Raw genomic sequence first — 18,129 nt, 5'->3', positions numbered from 1 at the left:
AACCAGTACTTGGAAGATTCCTGCTGCTTTGTGGATGCCAAACTATAAGGGGAAAACAGTTGACCTTGGAGTGTCCATGGGAAAAACCAATGTTCCGGCCGGGCGCAGTAGCTCACGCCTGCAATCCCAGCACTTTGGGAGGCCAAGGAGGGTAGATCATCTGAGGTCAGGAGTTCGAGCCCAGCCTCAACATGGAGAAACCCCGTCTCTACTAAAAATACAAAATTAGCCAGGCGTGGTGGTGCATGCCTGTAATCCCAGCTATTCAGGAGGCTGAGGCAGGAAAATTGCTTGAACCTGGGAGGCGGAGGTTGTGGTGAGCCGAGATCGTGCCATTGCCCTCCAGCCTGGGCAACAAGAGCGAAACTCTGTCTCAAAAAAAAAAAACAAAAAAAAAACCAAAAACACCACTAATGTTCAGGTCTGTAGAAACATAATCTTATTTCTAAAATCGTAAAGTGGTTCCTGGGTTAAAAAGAGTACTCTCTCTTAGCCTGAAAGAGAGAAAGAAGGAGGAATAGGAGAAAGAAAGAAGGAAACCACAGTAAAAATTAAAGAAAATCTACTTGCTCCAAATCTCTCATCTTAACAAACTAGTGCTACGATTTTTTTTTTTTTTAAGGCAGGGTCCCACTCCATCACCCAGGCTGGAGTGCAGTGGCACAATCTCGGCTCATTGCAGCCTTGACCTCCTGGGGCTCAAGCAATCCTTTCACATCAGCCTCCCAAGTAGCTGGGACCACAGGCGTGCACCACCATACCTGGCTAATTTTTGTATTTTTTGTAGAGATAGGGTTCTGCCACGTTACCCAGGCTGATCTCGAACTCCTGAGCTCAGACAATCCAACCAATGTGGCCTACCAAAGTGCTGGGATTATAGGCATGAGCCACCGTACCCAGCCGGGTAAGGACTTAACAACAGTATGATATGACCATTCTGACCAGACTCCACTCTAACAGATGTTGGTTCTTCCTATCAATTTCCTGTGACAACTCAGAGCCTCCCTCTATTTTACAAAGCTAGTCTAAGCTCTCATAAGGAAGTTTAAAACTGAAAACAACCCTTGCAAGGGCAAGGATATCACTCAACAGTAAATACAAACCTCCTACTGAAGTCCTATAGATCCAACGCAGTATTAACCCACTCAAACACTTTTGGGGCCAGTCTGTAGTGGTAATACCTCACTGAGAACATAACATTGTTTTTTGTATTGGCAGTGGACTCTACCACAAATAATATTTCTTCACCAGACCTGCCAAAACACACTATACCCAATTTGCACTCGGAACAAACTTGCTTAAAAAAAAAATCATAAATTATAGCACATTTTTCCTTAGATGAATTAAACCTTCAACCTTTGCATCAAAACAGGATTGAATTTGTGAAGCTTGAATGATTAAAAAAACATTAAGTGGAAAAAGTACAAACAGTTCTCATGTAGAGGAATCTAAAACAATGCAGTGGGTTAACCAAAATGGAGAGGATGAGAGGACACAGCCTTTGGAATACTGACCCTTTCCAGGCTTCAGAGAGTTATCCCTGAAATCTAGGGATGCAGGCTCTGACATGCCTTATGACAGGGATCAGGGCTCCAGCCCCTCCTATTATGTGGTCACTAGGCATGGCCCCTGGAATCTGCAAACATGAGGGGTCACTCTGTTGTTATCAAGTCAATTTACCCTGAGCAGCAAAAAAATGTTTTAAATGGAATTAAACCATTCTAGTAAATATCACTGTAATTCAAGATGGCAAAGGTCCTATAAATCCTACTTCAGAGGAAGAGATGCTGAAGTTGAAATATTTATGACCAAAGTTCCTACAATTTATCAGGAATGAAAATTGAAGACAGGCTTCTCTCCAGAACTTGTTAACTTTGTAAAATAGACGGGGGCTTTGAGTTGTCACAGGAAATTGATAGGAAGAACCAACATCTGTTAGACCCATTTAAAAAATGAGGGACACTGCAGGTTTTGTGCTTGTTCACAATTCCCAGAAGATAATCACACTATTTCCAAGCTATGATTTCATTACATAAGTAACAGTAAATCCGACAAATAAATAATAAAATCACCCTAATGGTTAACAAGTCCCAAATATTACACTAGAATGCATGAAAATATTTGGTTTCAAGGATGAAATTGAAGTTATACACATTCTGTTTAGTTGTACATAGACTTTTGGTGACAGATAACAAAATCCTACTGATAAAATTGTTTAAAATTATATTTAAGTCAGTGACAAAATTTCTTTTTATCAAAAGACTAAGAAAAAATAAACAATTGAGAGTTTTATAAGGAGAAAAGCAACTTATGTGGGTTCTGTTTATCTTTAAATGAGAAATATAATATTTCACCTACCTTTTTTTTTCCCAAACATTGGGACTAAAGAATATAAATTATATCTAATAAATACAAAACTGAAATTTAGCATACATTTTGCCATTGGTAATAATATCTCTTTGCAAAACCTAGCATATGATGGAGTATATGGAGAGGGGAAACAGGGACCGAATGGGTATAGAAGACCCACGTTAAATAAAATGGGATGGAAAGAAGAGAGGGCCCCAGGGAAGGAGACAAGCCCACAGGGGTCACATTCACAAACATACAAAGTGAGAAACGAAGAGACAGAGGCATCTGCTCAGACTTTCCAACCCAGATATCGAGCGTCCCACAGAATGACCCACAAGGAGTAACACATAGAGAATGACACACAGAGATACAGAGGAAACAAGAGAAAGCACACAGATACCAAAGCACACAATTTCACGAAAAAGCTGGTGGCCTACAGTACTGCACCTAGCTAATACATAGTAAATGACAGTTCACATTAGGGTAAGATTAAGTCATTTGTTTTAAAAATTCACCCTTTCTAAAGGCCTACCAAACCTAAAGGAATAAGATATTATGCTTTTTATTTAGAACGTATCTATGACTATCATTTTTTCGAAAATCAGCTTTCTTCTTCTCCTGCCTTCTCCCATTGTAAATTAGCTCTTACCTGCCTCCTTCAAAGCGACTGATGAGATCTGATACCTTACTGGGTTTTTCTTTTGAGACACAAGAAGCAGAGGCAGGTTTAATTTCCTCCATCCTTGGTTTTGCACTAGGTAAAGCTTTATGCCTGGGGGTTTGGTGTATATTGGACGAAGGTGAATTCTGCAGGTGTAATGGCTTTGGAGGCACTGTAGAAAAAGAATAGAATTCAGTATTTCACTGATATTTTGTTCAATAACAATAAAAATTCTGGTGTCCTGGGTGCAAAAATATTCAGCATTATAAAATTATTGTAAAGGGGGCGGGTGTCAAATTTTGAACTAAACCATAACCAAAAGACTTTTGTTCATTTTGGACATTTGCTTCATGCCTTGTGGAAATCCCATCTCCAAACTTAAGTGGTTCTTTTAATTTTATTGCATCTTAAATATGGCAATATTAAACACCTAGGAATCTACATAAGGCTAAAGCATTCTAAGGTCTATTACAGATAACACAGCAGTTATTCATCTCAACAGGGAAAAGGTGGTGCTAAATTTAAAACTAAATCCTAGAGATACATTGTCTGCTACAAAACAGGTTTTCTAATAGTGATAGTTGATATACCAGAATCCACAGCTAATAAGTTAAACAACATAAAAGCCAGCAAAACAACAACAAACAACAGTAATACAATGTTGCATTAATATAGCATCTTCTTCCCATTTAACAAAAGCACTTTATCTCATTTGATCTTTGATGAAATTTTACACTTTATAGTTCTCTCAGGTAGGTACCACTATTCTCTTCTTATGTCTATGAAGGCTTAGAGAGGTTAAGTGACTGGCCTGGGGTAACAGAGTTGATGCTACAGGCTTGGATATTTGTTCCCTCCAAACATCATGTTGAAATCTGGTCCCCAGTGTTGGAGGTGGGAACTATAGGAGGGGTTTGAGTCATGGGTGCAGATCCCTCACGTATGGCTTGGTACAATTCTTGCCATAGTGAATAGGTTCTTGCTCCATTAGTTCCTCCAAGACTGGTTATTAAAAAGAGCCTGAAACCTCCCCCTTCTCTCTTGCTTCCTCTCTCTCCATGTGATCTTTACGCATGCCAGCTACGCTATATCTTCTGCCATGAGTGGAAGCAGCCTGAGGCCCTCACCAGAAGTCAAGCAGATGCTGGCACTGTGCTTCCTGTACGGCCTGCAGAACTGTGAGCCAAATAAGCCTCTTTATAAATTACCCAGCCTCGGGTATTCCCATATAACAACACTAAACAGCTTAAGATGGTTGGCCTGCATCAATATACCACAAATCATCTACTTTCTTCATAAGTCCTTCAATCAATTAATAGGATAAATAAACATCATTTCATGAAATACTAAAATCTACAGTTTCCCTAACACACTGTAGATGATAAAATAATATGCTGTAAGTGCACAATCAGTACAGAAATTACTTCACTTTTGAAAACCAGTATTACTTTTCTCTAAGATTAACATTCAAGGTAAAATACTATATAACATGTAGTATTTTTAAATAAGCAGTGTTGACAGATCAAATAGAATCATCTTTTTTCTTCCTTAAATCCTTTTCTTACCTTCTGGAAGAAGGGTGAGGAGTCATGTCGCCTCCTAATTACATGCCCCATTTTCCCCCAGCTGGTTCCCCTGGTTTTTAGTGATCTCATCTCTTTTATAAACTCAGTTAGCTGACATTTGGCTCATGCTCACTGGCCTAGATTTCATCATTTCAGTGCCAGTTATCAATTTATTATAGGGAAGGAAAGAAATGTCACAATGAACTACAAGTGGAGCAATTAATTCACCGAATTCTCTTTCAATACAAACAAGAAGAAAATCTCAATTTAAAAATGGCATGCTTCTTTTGTGAAAATGATATTTTCCAACATATGTTTGGGGGAGTGATTAACATAGTATTATTTGGGAACAATGGGGCTTATATAAGTGTAACATTTGTTAATTTTACAGAAAAAAACTGTGTAGAATAAGTATGTACTAATGTAGCAAAACAGGAAAATCTCCCACCAAAAAACCCTTTTAACATTATGAGTAGTAAATATGAACTAATGCAGTAAAACATGAAAATCTCCCACCCCCCCCAAAAAAAAAACAAACCTCTTAAGGTTATGAATAGTTCAAGATTCTTAGCTAGAATACTAAAAGAAGGAAGTGAATATAATTTTGTGTGCTAAAATTGTTATGAAATAACTCATTCATCTACCTAGAGTTTACTCACTAAACATGCCTTATTTATTACGTGCCAGATGAGAGAAAAACTAAAATACAATGATACCCATCACTTTCTCAGGGATGACTCCACCCACTTTCCCAATCTAAATTGTGTCCATCTCTTAAACTGTTTCATAAGCACTGTGTGCTTTCTCCAAATTGCTTATCACAATTTGTGGCATAATTATTAAATAATTAGTAATGAGTAGGATTAAATAATAAAGCTGTGGTAAAATAGTAAATATATTATGAATTTAAAGGTTTTTTTTTCCTCCACAAGGCAGGAATTGATGAAGGCAAGGATTATATTACTTTTGATCACAGCTATATTTATAATGTCTATTTGCATTATGTTTGGCAAATGTTTAGAACATTATACTTAGTGTGTTATCGAGGAGATCATATACTAGTGGAGAGGCACTTTAATGATGTTGATAAAAGTGAACACTGGGTACATAGGTATTTTAGAAGCACAGAGGAGGTATCAAATTCAGCAAGGGAGAAAATGTAAATATATAGTAAATCAGTAAATATACACATTTTAAATAAAAAAGAACAAATGGTACATGGATATGACAAATCTGAACATGATACATGAATGACTAAAGTTAGACACACTGTCTTAGAAAAAATTCTATCACTCGTTCATCATTTATAATGTAATAAAAATAACAGATACTTTGCCTCAAAATACCTAACTGATGAATGAAAATGATTCTTGCAACTCCCAAAGTTATGGAGTTAACTGAGGAATATCTAACGCAGGACTAAAAGAAAAAGAAATCTTGTATGCTATGTACTTACGACGCAAAGAAAATCCAATGCCAGGCCGGGCGCGGTGGCTCACGCCTATAATCCCAGCACTTTGGGAGGCCAAGGTGGGCGGATCACGAGGTCAGGAGATCGAGACCATCCTGGCTAACATGGTGAAACCCCATCTCTACTAAAAATACAAAAAATTAGCCGGGCGTGGTGGCGGGCACTTGTAGTCCCAGCTACTCGGGAGGCTGAGACAGGAGAATGGTGTGAACCCAGGAGGTGGAGCTTCCAGTGAGCCGAGATCGTGCCACTGCACTCCAGCCTGTGCGACAGAGCGAGACTCCCGTCTCAAAAAAAAAAAAAAATCCAATTCCAGTTAAAAACCAGGATCTCATGTTTCAGTCTAATAGTCTGTACCCAGAGGAAATGACAACAGATGGCAGGAGCAACCCAGGAATTGATACTTCAAATTATTGAGACTAAATTTCTCTTCATGGCCACCTTTCTTAGTTTCTGGGCAACCAAACAAATTGCAGCCAACGGCCTTTATATCTCTTGTATCTCTTGTATGTTTTTGTTCTGCTAATCTGTTGTTATGTCAGTTTAATTCATAGGTCCAGCTGGAGACCTAAAAGGTAATTAAACTGACATAAACACATATACAAGATCATGAATTAGAAAGGACCAGTAAATCCTTTGCATAGCAACATAATGCAGATTATGAAGACTATATTATAAAACTAAAAAAAAATAAAAATCAAGGGCTAAAGAAATTACAGTTTTATCAAACAGACATAAACACATATACAAGATCACGAATTAGAAAGGACCAGTAAATCCTTTACATAGCAACATAATCCAGATTATGAAGACTATATTATAAAACTAAAAAAAATAAAAATCAAGGGCTAAAGAAATTACAATTTTATCAAATAGACAATTATTCACTTTTAAAAAGATTTCCCAAATCAGTTATGTAAGAAGGGAAAAGATTATAAATTGTAGGCAATATTCTAAGGATGCAGTTTATTATCAGTCTCTATTGGCATTACAGACGATGAGAATGGAAAACCCTAAAGTTCCGATTCCTCCTGTTCTTGGTATTTCAATTGTTTATTTATTTAGATTTTTTTTCCTTTCTTCGGATACAATATTAATTCTAGAGATCAATAGTGTGACATTTTAAACAAGCAAAATCATTTCCAGATTTGTGTTTCACACTCTGAGAACAGTGTAGTATGCAAACACAGTCTTTCCCTACTTGATTGTTAAGCTCCCTAGAGCAAGTAAGCTTTTCAGGTAAAACGCGCCCTGAATCCAATATACCTACTATAACATTTACTTAGCTGAATAAGATCAGCTAAGTACAATTCTGCTAGGATATGAACAACTGCAGGATCATGTTGTAAGAACCTTATTATATATCTAGAGCTAAATGAAAACAACATGTCTATTGGAAAGCCACCACAGTAGGTTCATTTTCTTTTCTATTTTATCTTTTATGTGTGTGTGTATACGTGTGTGTGTACACATACACAAACACACGCACACACACAGATGGTCTTGCTCTGTCACCCAGGCTGGAGTGCACTGGTGCAATCATATTTCATTGTAACCTCAAACTCCTGGGCATAAGTGATCCTACATCTCAGTCTCCAGAGTAGCTGGGATTACAGGTGACAGCCACCCCTCCTGGCTTCATTTTCTTTTGAAATAGATTTCTTGGGAACTTTCTTACTGCTTGCCTCATCTCTACTCTCCTACCCCCTATGCAGCCTAGATTCCAGCCACACTGAATTGCATCTTCCATTGTAAGCTTGGTAAGCTTTTCTCAGGCCTTCAGGCTTTGGCACATACATTACGGGATTTTGCCAAATCCCGTAATTCCCACAAGGCTCGCCTCAGTCATCAACTCTTTTTCAGAAGGCTTATCTGACTCTTCCACCTCTTGCCCTCCCACCCTGCCTCAAAAATCTTCAAGTATCTTCTCAACTAACATTTGTTATTTTGTTTTATAATATTTTACAACCAGGGTTCCCTCCCTAGACTTTTGAGTTCCTTGATGAACAGGAAATAAGTCTCATCTTTGTTTCAGCTCAATACTTCTTGTAACCCATGATTATAGGTTAACATTCAACTCTTTTTTTTTTTTTTTTTTTTTGAGACAGAATCTCACTCTGTCACCCAGGCTGGAGGGCAGTGGCGCAATCTCAGCTCACTGCAACCTCCGCCTTCCGGGTTTAAGTGATTCTTGTGCCTCAGCCTCAAGAATAGCTGGGATTACAGGCACCTGCCACCACACCCAGTTAAGTTTTGTACTTTTAGTAGAGATGGGGTTTTGCCATGTTGGCCAGGTTGGCCTCAAACTCCCGACCTCAGGTGATCCGCCTGCCTCAGCCTCCCAAAGTGCTGGAATTACAGGCATGAGACACCATGCCCAGCCACATTCAACTCTTAAGGAAAATCACTATTTCATAAAACAAATTCATATTTAATCTTACTGCTCCTATCAAAGACTGAAAAAGTAACACACAGCTACTTTGAGAAGTAAATGACTAGAAAAGGATTTAAAAACACACGAAAGAACCCTACCTACGAAAGCACTTTGTACTTGCACAAGATTAACATATATGAGACATCTATTTTTAAGATAACCACATAACATCTATGTGAAATTCTGTGGCAGGATACGAAGTTTCAAAATATAAGAATGCCCTTCATCTGCCCCCTTCTTTGTTCTGCCGTCCTTGGCTCTTCTACAAGGCCCTGTGAAGAACTGGATCTTACAGACCCAGATAAGACTTTTGTATTATATATACGGAAGAAAGGAATAACAATCAGAATAAAAAAACTGGGGCACAGTGTCTCATGCTTGTAATCCTAGCACTTTGGGAGGCCGAGGCAGGTGGCTCACCTGAGGTCAGGAGTTCGAGACCAGCCTGGACAACATGGCAAAACCCTGACTCTACTAAAAATACAAAAATTAGCCGGGCGTGGTGGCACATGCCTGTAATCCCAGCTACTTGGGAGGCTGAGGCAGGAGAATCACTTGAACCCCGGAGGTGGAGGTTGCTGTGAGCTGAGATCATGCCACTACACTCCAGCCTGGGCAACAGACAGCCTGCCTCAAAAAAAAATTAAATACATAAGTAAATAAATAAATAAAATTAAAAAACTCCTATGCACTATTAACTAAAAGACCTAACAATCCAAAGGATACAGACAGGAAAAATAGTGTTCACCCTCACTTATTAGTATTTCAGGGAAATACAAATTAAATCCATAAGCTGATACCATTTCAGTCAAATCAGATTGACTAGAATTTTAGCATTTCTATTTTTTTTTTTTTTTTTTTTTTTTGAGACAGCGTCTTGCCCTGTCCCCCAGGCTGGAGTGCAATGGCGCGATCTCAGCTCACTGCAACCTCCACCTCCTGGGTTCAAGCAATTCTGCTGCCTCAAACTCCCAAATAGTTGGGATTACAGGTACGCACCACCACGACCGGCTAATTTTTTGTATCTTTAGTAGAGGTGGGGTTTCACCATGTTGGCTAGGCTGGTCTCGAACTCCTGACCTTGTGATCCACCCGCCTTGGCCTCCCAAAGTGCTGGGATTACAGGCATGAGCCACCGGGCCCAGCTTGACAGAATTTTAAATCTGACAATACCAAGTGTCAGTGAAGATATGAAGCAATGTGAACACAACATTTTTGATGACAGTATAAAGTTATAAAACCACAAAGAATTCAGCATTTAGAAAATATATATCCTAGAACAATTCTTATTTTCACTTTTTCATTAATTAAATGAATATTTATTGAATATCTACTAGGTTCTAGCCACTTGAGCCTATCAATGAGCAAAGGAAAAATGAACAAAAAAATAGCAAGTAAATCATTTATCGGAAGGAGGTAAGTGCTAGAAGAAAACGTGGTGAGGGCTAAAAGAACAAGATAAATACCATCCAGGGTATGGGAAGTCAAAGGGAGGGCAGATTTCAGTCTTAAACAGGGTGTTCAAAGTTAGGCCTCCGGGAAAAGCTGGGATTTCAGTAAGCCTTGAAGTGCAAGGAATTGTTTGGGGAAGGGCTTTCCAGCAGGTGGAATGACAGCCAGGGACAGCTGGGGTCTGGAGGCCAGCAGCAGGACTGGAGCAGAATGGGCATGTGGACAAAAGTAGTGCACAGGGAGGCCTGAGAAAGTAGACTCTGGACCACTTATTTTGACTTTGCATGAAATGAGAAGTCCCTGCAGGGTTCTGAGCTGAAATGTAACATGATTTAACTTAACTTTCAGCAGGATCACTCTGGGAGCTGTGTTGAGAATGTAGAGGAAAACAGGGGAGAAGTAGGGTGGACAATTAAGCAGATATTATAGAAATTCAGGCAAGAGATCACAGTGCTTAGGAAAAGGTAGTGAGAAATACTTGGATTCTAGGTATATTTTTAAAGTAGATTTCCTGATAAGATTAAATGAGACATATGAAAGAAAGAGAGGGGAGGCAAGGATGACTCTGAAGCCTTGGGTCTCAACTACCAGAAGGATGAAACGATGGTCAAATGACATAGCAGGCAGAGCAATTTTTGGAGAGGAGAATAGCAGTTAGCAGTTCAGTTTCATACATGCTAAGTTTGAGATCTCTATTAGACTATAAATAAGATGAGTTTTATTACACCCCAATTTATAGATGTAAATAGGAAAAAAATTGATTATTCAAAGTAATTATCTAGAATGAAAAGAAACTAATTGCCAGTTTAAGTCAGTAGTCTTCAATTACTCTTCTTTTTAAAAACAGAAACAACAAAAGCTGGCTATGTATAAATGCATTATAACATTACACTTTTAAAAGAATGGATCATTATACATAGATTTTTACTTTAGAAGCAAATGAATAGGTTTAAGTACTCTATATTTATGTAAGTTACTCAAACAACAATGTGGCTCTTTAAAGCATTTAATGATTGAGACATTATGTGACAATTTGCACCTTATAAAAATAATCAGGAACTATGGAAAATGTTCTGGATAAAAGCTGTTAAGAGAAAAAGAACTATTAACTTTAATTACTAAAGGAGCTATTTTGAGTCACTGTCTAGCATGGCAGGAAACAGGCCAGTATTAAAAGTGGTGAACAAGAAGAAAGGCTTATGCTGGAGGTTGCTCAGTAATTTGTTTGACTATTAGGATTGGTATGAAGTGAATAAGCCATTGTTTCCAAGGCCTTAGGGTATTTTCTGAGGCAGAGGCAAAACAAGCTCTAATTATGAAACAAATCCATTTCGAAATCTACATATTCCAATTTGGATCCAAATGCAAGTTTATCCAATCTCTAATCTAAAATTTATCTTTCTTTCTTTCTGCTGATTTTGAAATAGCAAAGGGCTGCCATTCTGGTCATTCCTTTTTCAGGTTTAAAATAAAATAAAACTTAGCTCATTCACCTTTTAAAAACCTATAAATAATTCTTCAAAAATATTTACTTACTGGTAATTAATAAACACAAAACATAAACCATATATTGTTCCAGAGACATTACTACATAATCACCACTAATAAAGATGTGCAATACTATCCCCTTTTAAAATTACCACAATAGGCTGGGCACAGTGGCTCATGCCTGTAATCCCAGCATTTTGGGAGGCCAAGGCAGGCAGATCACCTGAGGTCAGGAGTTTGACAGCAGCCTTCCCAACATGGTAAAACCCGGGCTCTAACAAAAAATACAAAAATTATCTGGGCGTTGTGGTACATGCCTGTAGTCCAGCTACTGAGGAGGCTGAAGTGGGAGAATCACTGAAACCTGGGAGGCGGAGGCCGCAGTGAGCAGAGATCACACCACTGCACTCCAGCCTGGGTGACAGAATAAAAGCCTCTCTCTCTCAAAAAAAAAAAAAACAAAAAACCCACAATAAATTGTAACTATAATCTTCTTAGCAATCTACATAAGGAAAAAAAGATGTAATTACGTGCTTATTTTTATCTAGGTGAGAGTTTTGCAAATGCAGCAACTGATATTATAGTTTGTACGAATTCTTTGTTGTGGACTGTCCCGTGCATTGCAGGATGTAGAGCAACATCCCTACCCTCCACTCACTGGCTGCAAGTAGCAACTCCCACAAGCAGTGTCAAGCAGAAATGTCCCCAGATACTACCAATGTCCTATTGTCGGGGGAGGATATGCAAGTGTGGGCAAAACTGTCTCCGCCTGACAACTACTCACCTAGAATAAGAGTCCTAAATTAAACTAAAACATAGTGTTGTGAGTAGCAACTATCCGGGGCTGGTGGTGTTGGCAGTAAAGGCTGGAGTGCAGTGGTGTGATCTCTGCTCACTGCGGCCTCCGCCTCCCAGGTTTCAGTGATTCTCCCGCTTCAGCCTCCTCAGTAGCTGGACTACAGGCATGTACCACAACGCCCAGATAATTTTTGTATTTTTTGTTAGAGCCCGGGTTTTACCATGTTGGCAAGGCTGGTGTCAAACTCCTGTCCTGGTGTCAAACTCCTGTCCTACTCCAAGACAGCTGTAGGTAGAGAAAGGCATATTTATTAGACAAAGTATGAAAATACACTGCAAGAAAGCAACAGGCAGATCAGCAAGAGAGGAGCTGACTACAAAGAGACAAAGGCTTTCCTGGGGATTTTATAGGATGGTGCTTGTGCTGGAGAGGGCTACATGCAGTACTGATAATGCCAATGCCAAGGTTGCAGTGAGCTAACTTTCATTTTTCTATCAGCCACGGTGTCTGGTGATAAGTCAGTGCAGGAAGATTATGAGTTATTTGCACAGGAGGGCTACGTGCCCTGGACCAGGAAGAAAGGCAGACTTAATAGTTTATCTGCTTTTTCTTTCTGCTTTCCCCTGCTCCTGCCAGCCTGACTCCCCTTCCCTTGTTAGGACCACACACATAGTGACCTTGAAGCCCCAGCAACCTCACCATTCACAACTTGTAAGGGATTTGCAGTGAGGCAGGAACAAAGGTGTCGGGGTGATAATTCCTTGCTCCATGCAGTAGGTCCCTATTAGCACCCCCTTCTCTTCTCTGCCTCCGTCACCCAAATGTTAGGAGAAATTAAAATTAGCTTCTCTCCACTAAAGAGTAAGAAACACTCATTATTGGGTTCTGTTGATTAACTTACTGACCAATCTATGTGGCAGCTCATCTGACAATACTAAGATGTAGCCTCATTTCAGGGACGTTGGTCCCTGCATGGCACATGTTCAAAGTTTTAAAGAATAGCACAAACAAAGGGGAAGAAATGTAGCAATATAGCAGTGTTATTGAAGACTGGTTATGTACTATGTGAGCAGACACATAGGCAGAAAAAACTGAGTTGATGAGTAAAATATACAGCAGGTCAGGTAGTAATGAATGAGAAAAAATAAAGTTCGTATGGAGTGCTATGGTCTGAGTGTTTGTTTGTGTCCCAAAATTCATGTTGCCATCCTCATTCCCAAGGTGACAATATGAAGAGGTGGGGCCTTTGGGAGGTGATTAGGTCATGAGGACTGAGCTCTCATTAGTCAAATTAGTGCCATTGAAAAGAGGCCCCAGAGAGACCTCTCAGCCCTTCCACCCTGTGAGGTTATAGTGAAAAGATGGCCGTCTATGGACCAGGAAGCAGGCCCTCATTACACTCTGAATCTGATCTTGGACCCACCTGTGGACCAGAAAGCAAGCCCTCATCAGACCCTGAATCTGATCTTGGACTTTCAGACCACAGAACTGTGTGAACTACATTTCTATTGTTTATAAGCTACCCAATTTCTGGTATTTTGTTACAGCAGCCTGAACAGACTACAACATAGGGAAATATAAAAGGGCAGGGTGAAAGGTGAGGTTAAAATTTTAGCCATGGGTATCAGGTAAAGGCCAAACACTGCTTGAAAGTATTTTGAAAAAGAAGTATAAAGTACTCTGTGATTTATTTAATATCTGCAAATATTCCCTTTAGTTGGGAAAGTATATATACATAGTTAGCCCATATTTAACATAGGAAGTAAATATGTATTTAAATAACTATATAGTGGCTTTAATATAACTATAAAACAGCAAAAGCAAGGTTAAGTGTTGTCTACTTAAAAAGGAGATTATTGTGGCACACGCAGCTCAGGAAGGACACTCTTATATCTCTCAATACACTGACTTTGGAAAACAATGAAGTATTGCACTGCATCTTCCAAAAATAAAGGCTTTTTAAGTAATGAAATTCTTCCTTTGATCAGGAAAATTACATCAACTACAACTGTATTCATTATTAATATTCTTACCTCACACTGGATCTTTGTCAACTCAGGTCTAATGGGCGAAATGGAATTTTATATTTTGGAAATAAAAAGGCTTAAATCATGGTCAAAAAAAGTCCTATGTTTATATTCACGTCAATGCTATAAGGGAGCAGTGTAGTCAAAAGAAATGGTTGTAAGCTCATGAATAGGCTACTCATCTGAATCATCAATTATCTGACCTTGCTTGATAGTGATATTCCATACCACCACAAATATAATTGCAGTGAGAACAAGACAAATATCCCATAATCTAGAAGATTCATTTTAAACTCGTTCTAAAATTTTCTTTCAGAAATCCTTAAAACATACAACTTTAAGGAATAACATCACTTGTTTTATAATGCATGCTCTAGAATACATTTTTCTTTGCAAGAACAGGAGACTTAAGTAAACACAAAATAAGCAAAAATAGAAATTGATTTTTCCCAACTGTAGTAATTCTGACAATGCCCAGTATTATTTCTCGTATCTGTTTAGCATTCATTATAAATGAAAATCTGCAAGGAAGAAACTACACATTAAACCGTAGGGTAGCTTAAGCTTTTGTGTTCCATTTCAAAAGGCCTTGCTCTCTATCATCAAAACTATAATTTTGTGCTTCTCAAAGTTAATACCCAGTTCACCGGAAATTTCTTTGTAAAAGGAAATGGTCACTGAAAAAAATCATTCAAGCTTCCTACCATTATGGCTTTTTCTTTACCCTCACTGGCCACTCAATACTGAATGAAGGGCTGTTACTGTTCCTTTCTGCGGATGACCTTACTATCAGGGGTTTTCATGCCCCACTTCCTTAATATTTTCAAGTCACATGCTTGATAAGTACACGAAGTGCTGTTTTAGAATTATGTTTCACAGATACTGACATCTAGCAAATCATTTCTTTCTCACAGTAGCTCCAAACACATTTATTACACAGACAGTAAGTCCCTGTGCTAGATCAGGCATAATAAAGAGATCACAGTTCCGTTAAGATGACATGCAAACAATTTCAGCAACATGAAAGGATCCATAATAGAGAAACATATGTTGTTTCAGGAGCACAGCAAATAGCAACCTCTGCCTGAGAAGATGCACAGATGGACTCTTCTCTAAAAAATAACGTACCCAATTCCTTCCTTCTAGCTTAAAACACTTTCTTTGTGGCCATCATTTTTCTGGTTAGCCTTCATTGATCAACAACGTACCCACCCCAATCACAAACTCCCAGTGAGCATACCTTGTGGCTTTGGACTTGCAGCTGAGTGTTTTGCTGGCCTGTTCCCATTTATTCCCTGAGCCTCTTCTTCAGATACATTCTCACCAACCAGTGTGGCTGTGCTGCTTGTGGAGCAAGGTGGAACTAAAGCGATCTTTGGACAGGTACTGCTGCCTGCAAGAGTTCAGAAAGAAAGGGCAGGTAAGTATGGAGGCATAGCACAATACTGTCTTATAAGTTAAATTTCTCCTGACTCCATAAAACAAAAACAGTCATAGTTACAAGACTAAGCATAGAAATACTTTTCCCACATGGGCTGGCCTTGACAAAGAGTTTTCCTGGGAACTATCTCATTCCATGTGCTTTAGGAATCTTATAATGGATGTTGACAGAAGACTGTTATACACAGGCCTCCTCTCCTTGCAGGGCCACAGAAAGGGCAGAACGCAGCTGCTACAATGTAGGCGAAGGAAAGGACGGAATTAATCTGTTAAAAGCCTTCCTTTTTAGTGTTGGGTCTGTGGCTAGTCACAGAGCAACTCAAAAGAACAAAGGAGGAAAGCCCAACGTGACAGCTGACCTAAAGACTCTAGAAGAATGGCTCGATTAGAAACGAACAAATACACACATGCGCCCACGTCCACACACACCCTCTAGCCCACTAGCTTACTCAGACTCCACATCAACATCCATGACATACGCTAACAGTGACCCATGTTTTCCAAAGAAAGGATGGCAAGATTATACAGATAACATGGTCACATTTATATAGAACTCAAAAACCCCAAAATGTTCTTTAAAATCACACAAATACATCATGAGACATAGATGAAGAGGAAAAGATGAAATGTTTGTTCACTTTCTGATATAAAAAGTTATATATTGAATTTCAGAGACTTTTAAAGAAGTCATGTGTCAGTGTTCTCTATTATGCATATTAGATTTCCTTCTCTTCTGGTTGACATGGTGATATTAAGACCACTGACTCTGCTTCAGAGAAAATAAAATTTCTACCAGGAAATTCACTATAATTGTATCAAAGAATGCAATTTAAGGAATTATCATTTGGTTAAGAAACAAAGAGTTTCATTTTTTATAGAATCCAAATATCTCAAAGAGAACTCAGAGATTTTTTAAGCCTTAATTATTGAAAACAAGAGAAGCTATTTTTAAAAAACCCAATCAACTTTCTATTGAGTAAAAAAAACCCCAAAAAACTCTTAATCCAATTCATTATTAAATAATATTGATTAAAAACCACATTTGGGCCAGACGCGGTGGCTCATGCCTGTAATCCCAGCACTCTGGGAGGCCAAGGCGGGTGGATCACCTGAGGTCAGGAGTTCAAGACCAGCCTGGCCAACATGGTGAAACCCCGTCTCTACTAAAAATACAAAAATTAGCCAGGTGTGGTGGTGGGTGCCTGTAATCCTAGCTACTCAGGAGGCTGAGACAGGAGAATCCCCTGAACCCGGGATGGGGAGAGGTTGCAGTGAGCTGAGATCGCACCATTGCACTCCAGCCTGGGCAACAAGAGTGAAACTCCGTCTCAAAAAAAACAAAACAAAACAAAACAAAAAAACCAACAAAGAAACCACATTTGTGCTTTATTTTCTGTTGCTCTCCTTAAAATTTATCTTGGTAAAACAGATTTTGGAAAATATCAAGAGTTCCAAGTGCTGTCTTAACAGTTCTTTCAGAACCAATACCAAAACAGAAATTAAATGACGCTAGGAGTTTGAGACCAGCCTGGGCAACATAATAAGACCCTGTCTTTACTTAAAAAAAATAAAAATTAGCTGGGCATGGTGGTGAGCGCTTGTGGTCCCAGCTACTGGGGAGGTTGAGGTGAGAGGATCTCTTGAGCCCAGGAGGTTGAGGAAGCAGTGAGCTATAATCACACCACTGCACTCCAGCCTGGTCAACAGAGGGAGACCTTGCAACTTTGAGAAAAGAAAAAAAAAAGGCGGGGTGGTCCTCATCAGACATACTTCTGCTAAAATGGTTTATCAGCGAGATTAAGCATTGTTTAGTAAAATATAACAAGAATTTAGAAAGCAAAAGTAACGAAAGATTGACAGATTATTATTAAAATTATAAAAAGGCTGGGTGCAGTGGCTTACGTAATCTCAACACTTTGTGAGGCTAGGGCAGGCAGATCACTTAAGCCCAGGAGTTTGAGACCAGGTAGGCAGCCATGGCGAAATCCTGTCTCTTCAAAAAATACAAAAAAAATTAACTGGGTGTGGTGGCATACATCTGTAGTCCCAGCTACTTAGAAGGCCGAGGTGGGAGGATGGCTTAAACCTGGGAGTTTGAGGCCACAGTGAGCCATGATCACACCATCGCGCTGCACTCCAAAATGAGTGACAGAGCGAGACACCATCTCAAAATAAATAAAATTATAAACAGAAGAAATACAGTTGAAACCTTTACATGTGTAAGCTTATCTATCTTCTTGGAAAAAAGTATGTGAAATAGGCAAAGTATACCCCTAAAATCCACAACACGTCATGCAACCACTTGGCCTTTTAGGGGGAAAATCTGGATGCTTTTTCACAGTGATACTAAGAATGGCTTAAAGGCCACCTTTGAGCCTACTAAAGGCCACCTGCCGGGGTCTAGTGAAGGATGAGTGTACAGGCCCAAACAGTGCAGAGC

At 39.1% G+C, this 18,129-nt stretch overlaps 1 protein-coding gene across 7 annotated transcripts in view; it reads right to left on the bottom strand.

Annotated features, from left to right (window-relative positions):
- Positions 1-18,129, bottom strand: part of FGD4 (FYVE, RhoGEF and PH domain containing 4) — a 242,504-nt gene that overhangs the window by 64,956 nt on the left and 159,419 nt on the right. For 5 of the 7 annotated variants that reach the window (XM_009247598.4, XM_063711597.1, XM_024256240.3 and 2 more), the window contains 2 exons: positions 15,490-15,642; positions 3,002-3,185 (listed from right to left, as the gene is read on the bottom strand). In XM_009247598.4, coding sequence (XP_009245873.2) covers positions 3,002-3,185; positions 15,490-15,642 — 337 coding nt within the window. 7 annotated transcript variants of the gene reach the window in all.

The sequence above is a fragment of the Pongo abelii genome, chromosome 10, assembly GCF_028885655.2.
Source record: "Pongo abelii isolate AG06213 chromosome 10, NHGRI_mPonAbe1-v2.0_pri, whole genome shotgun sequence".
Classification (NCBI taxonomy): Eukaryota; Metazoa; Chordata; class Mammalia; order Primates; family Hominidae; genus Pongo; species Pongo abelii.
The sequence above is the reverse complement of the archived record's forward strand: the minus strand, read 5'-3'. Positions and strand labels throughout refer to the sequence as shown.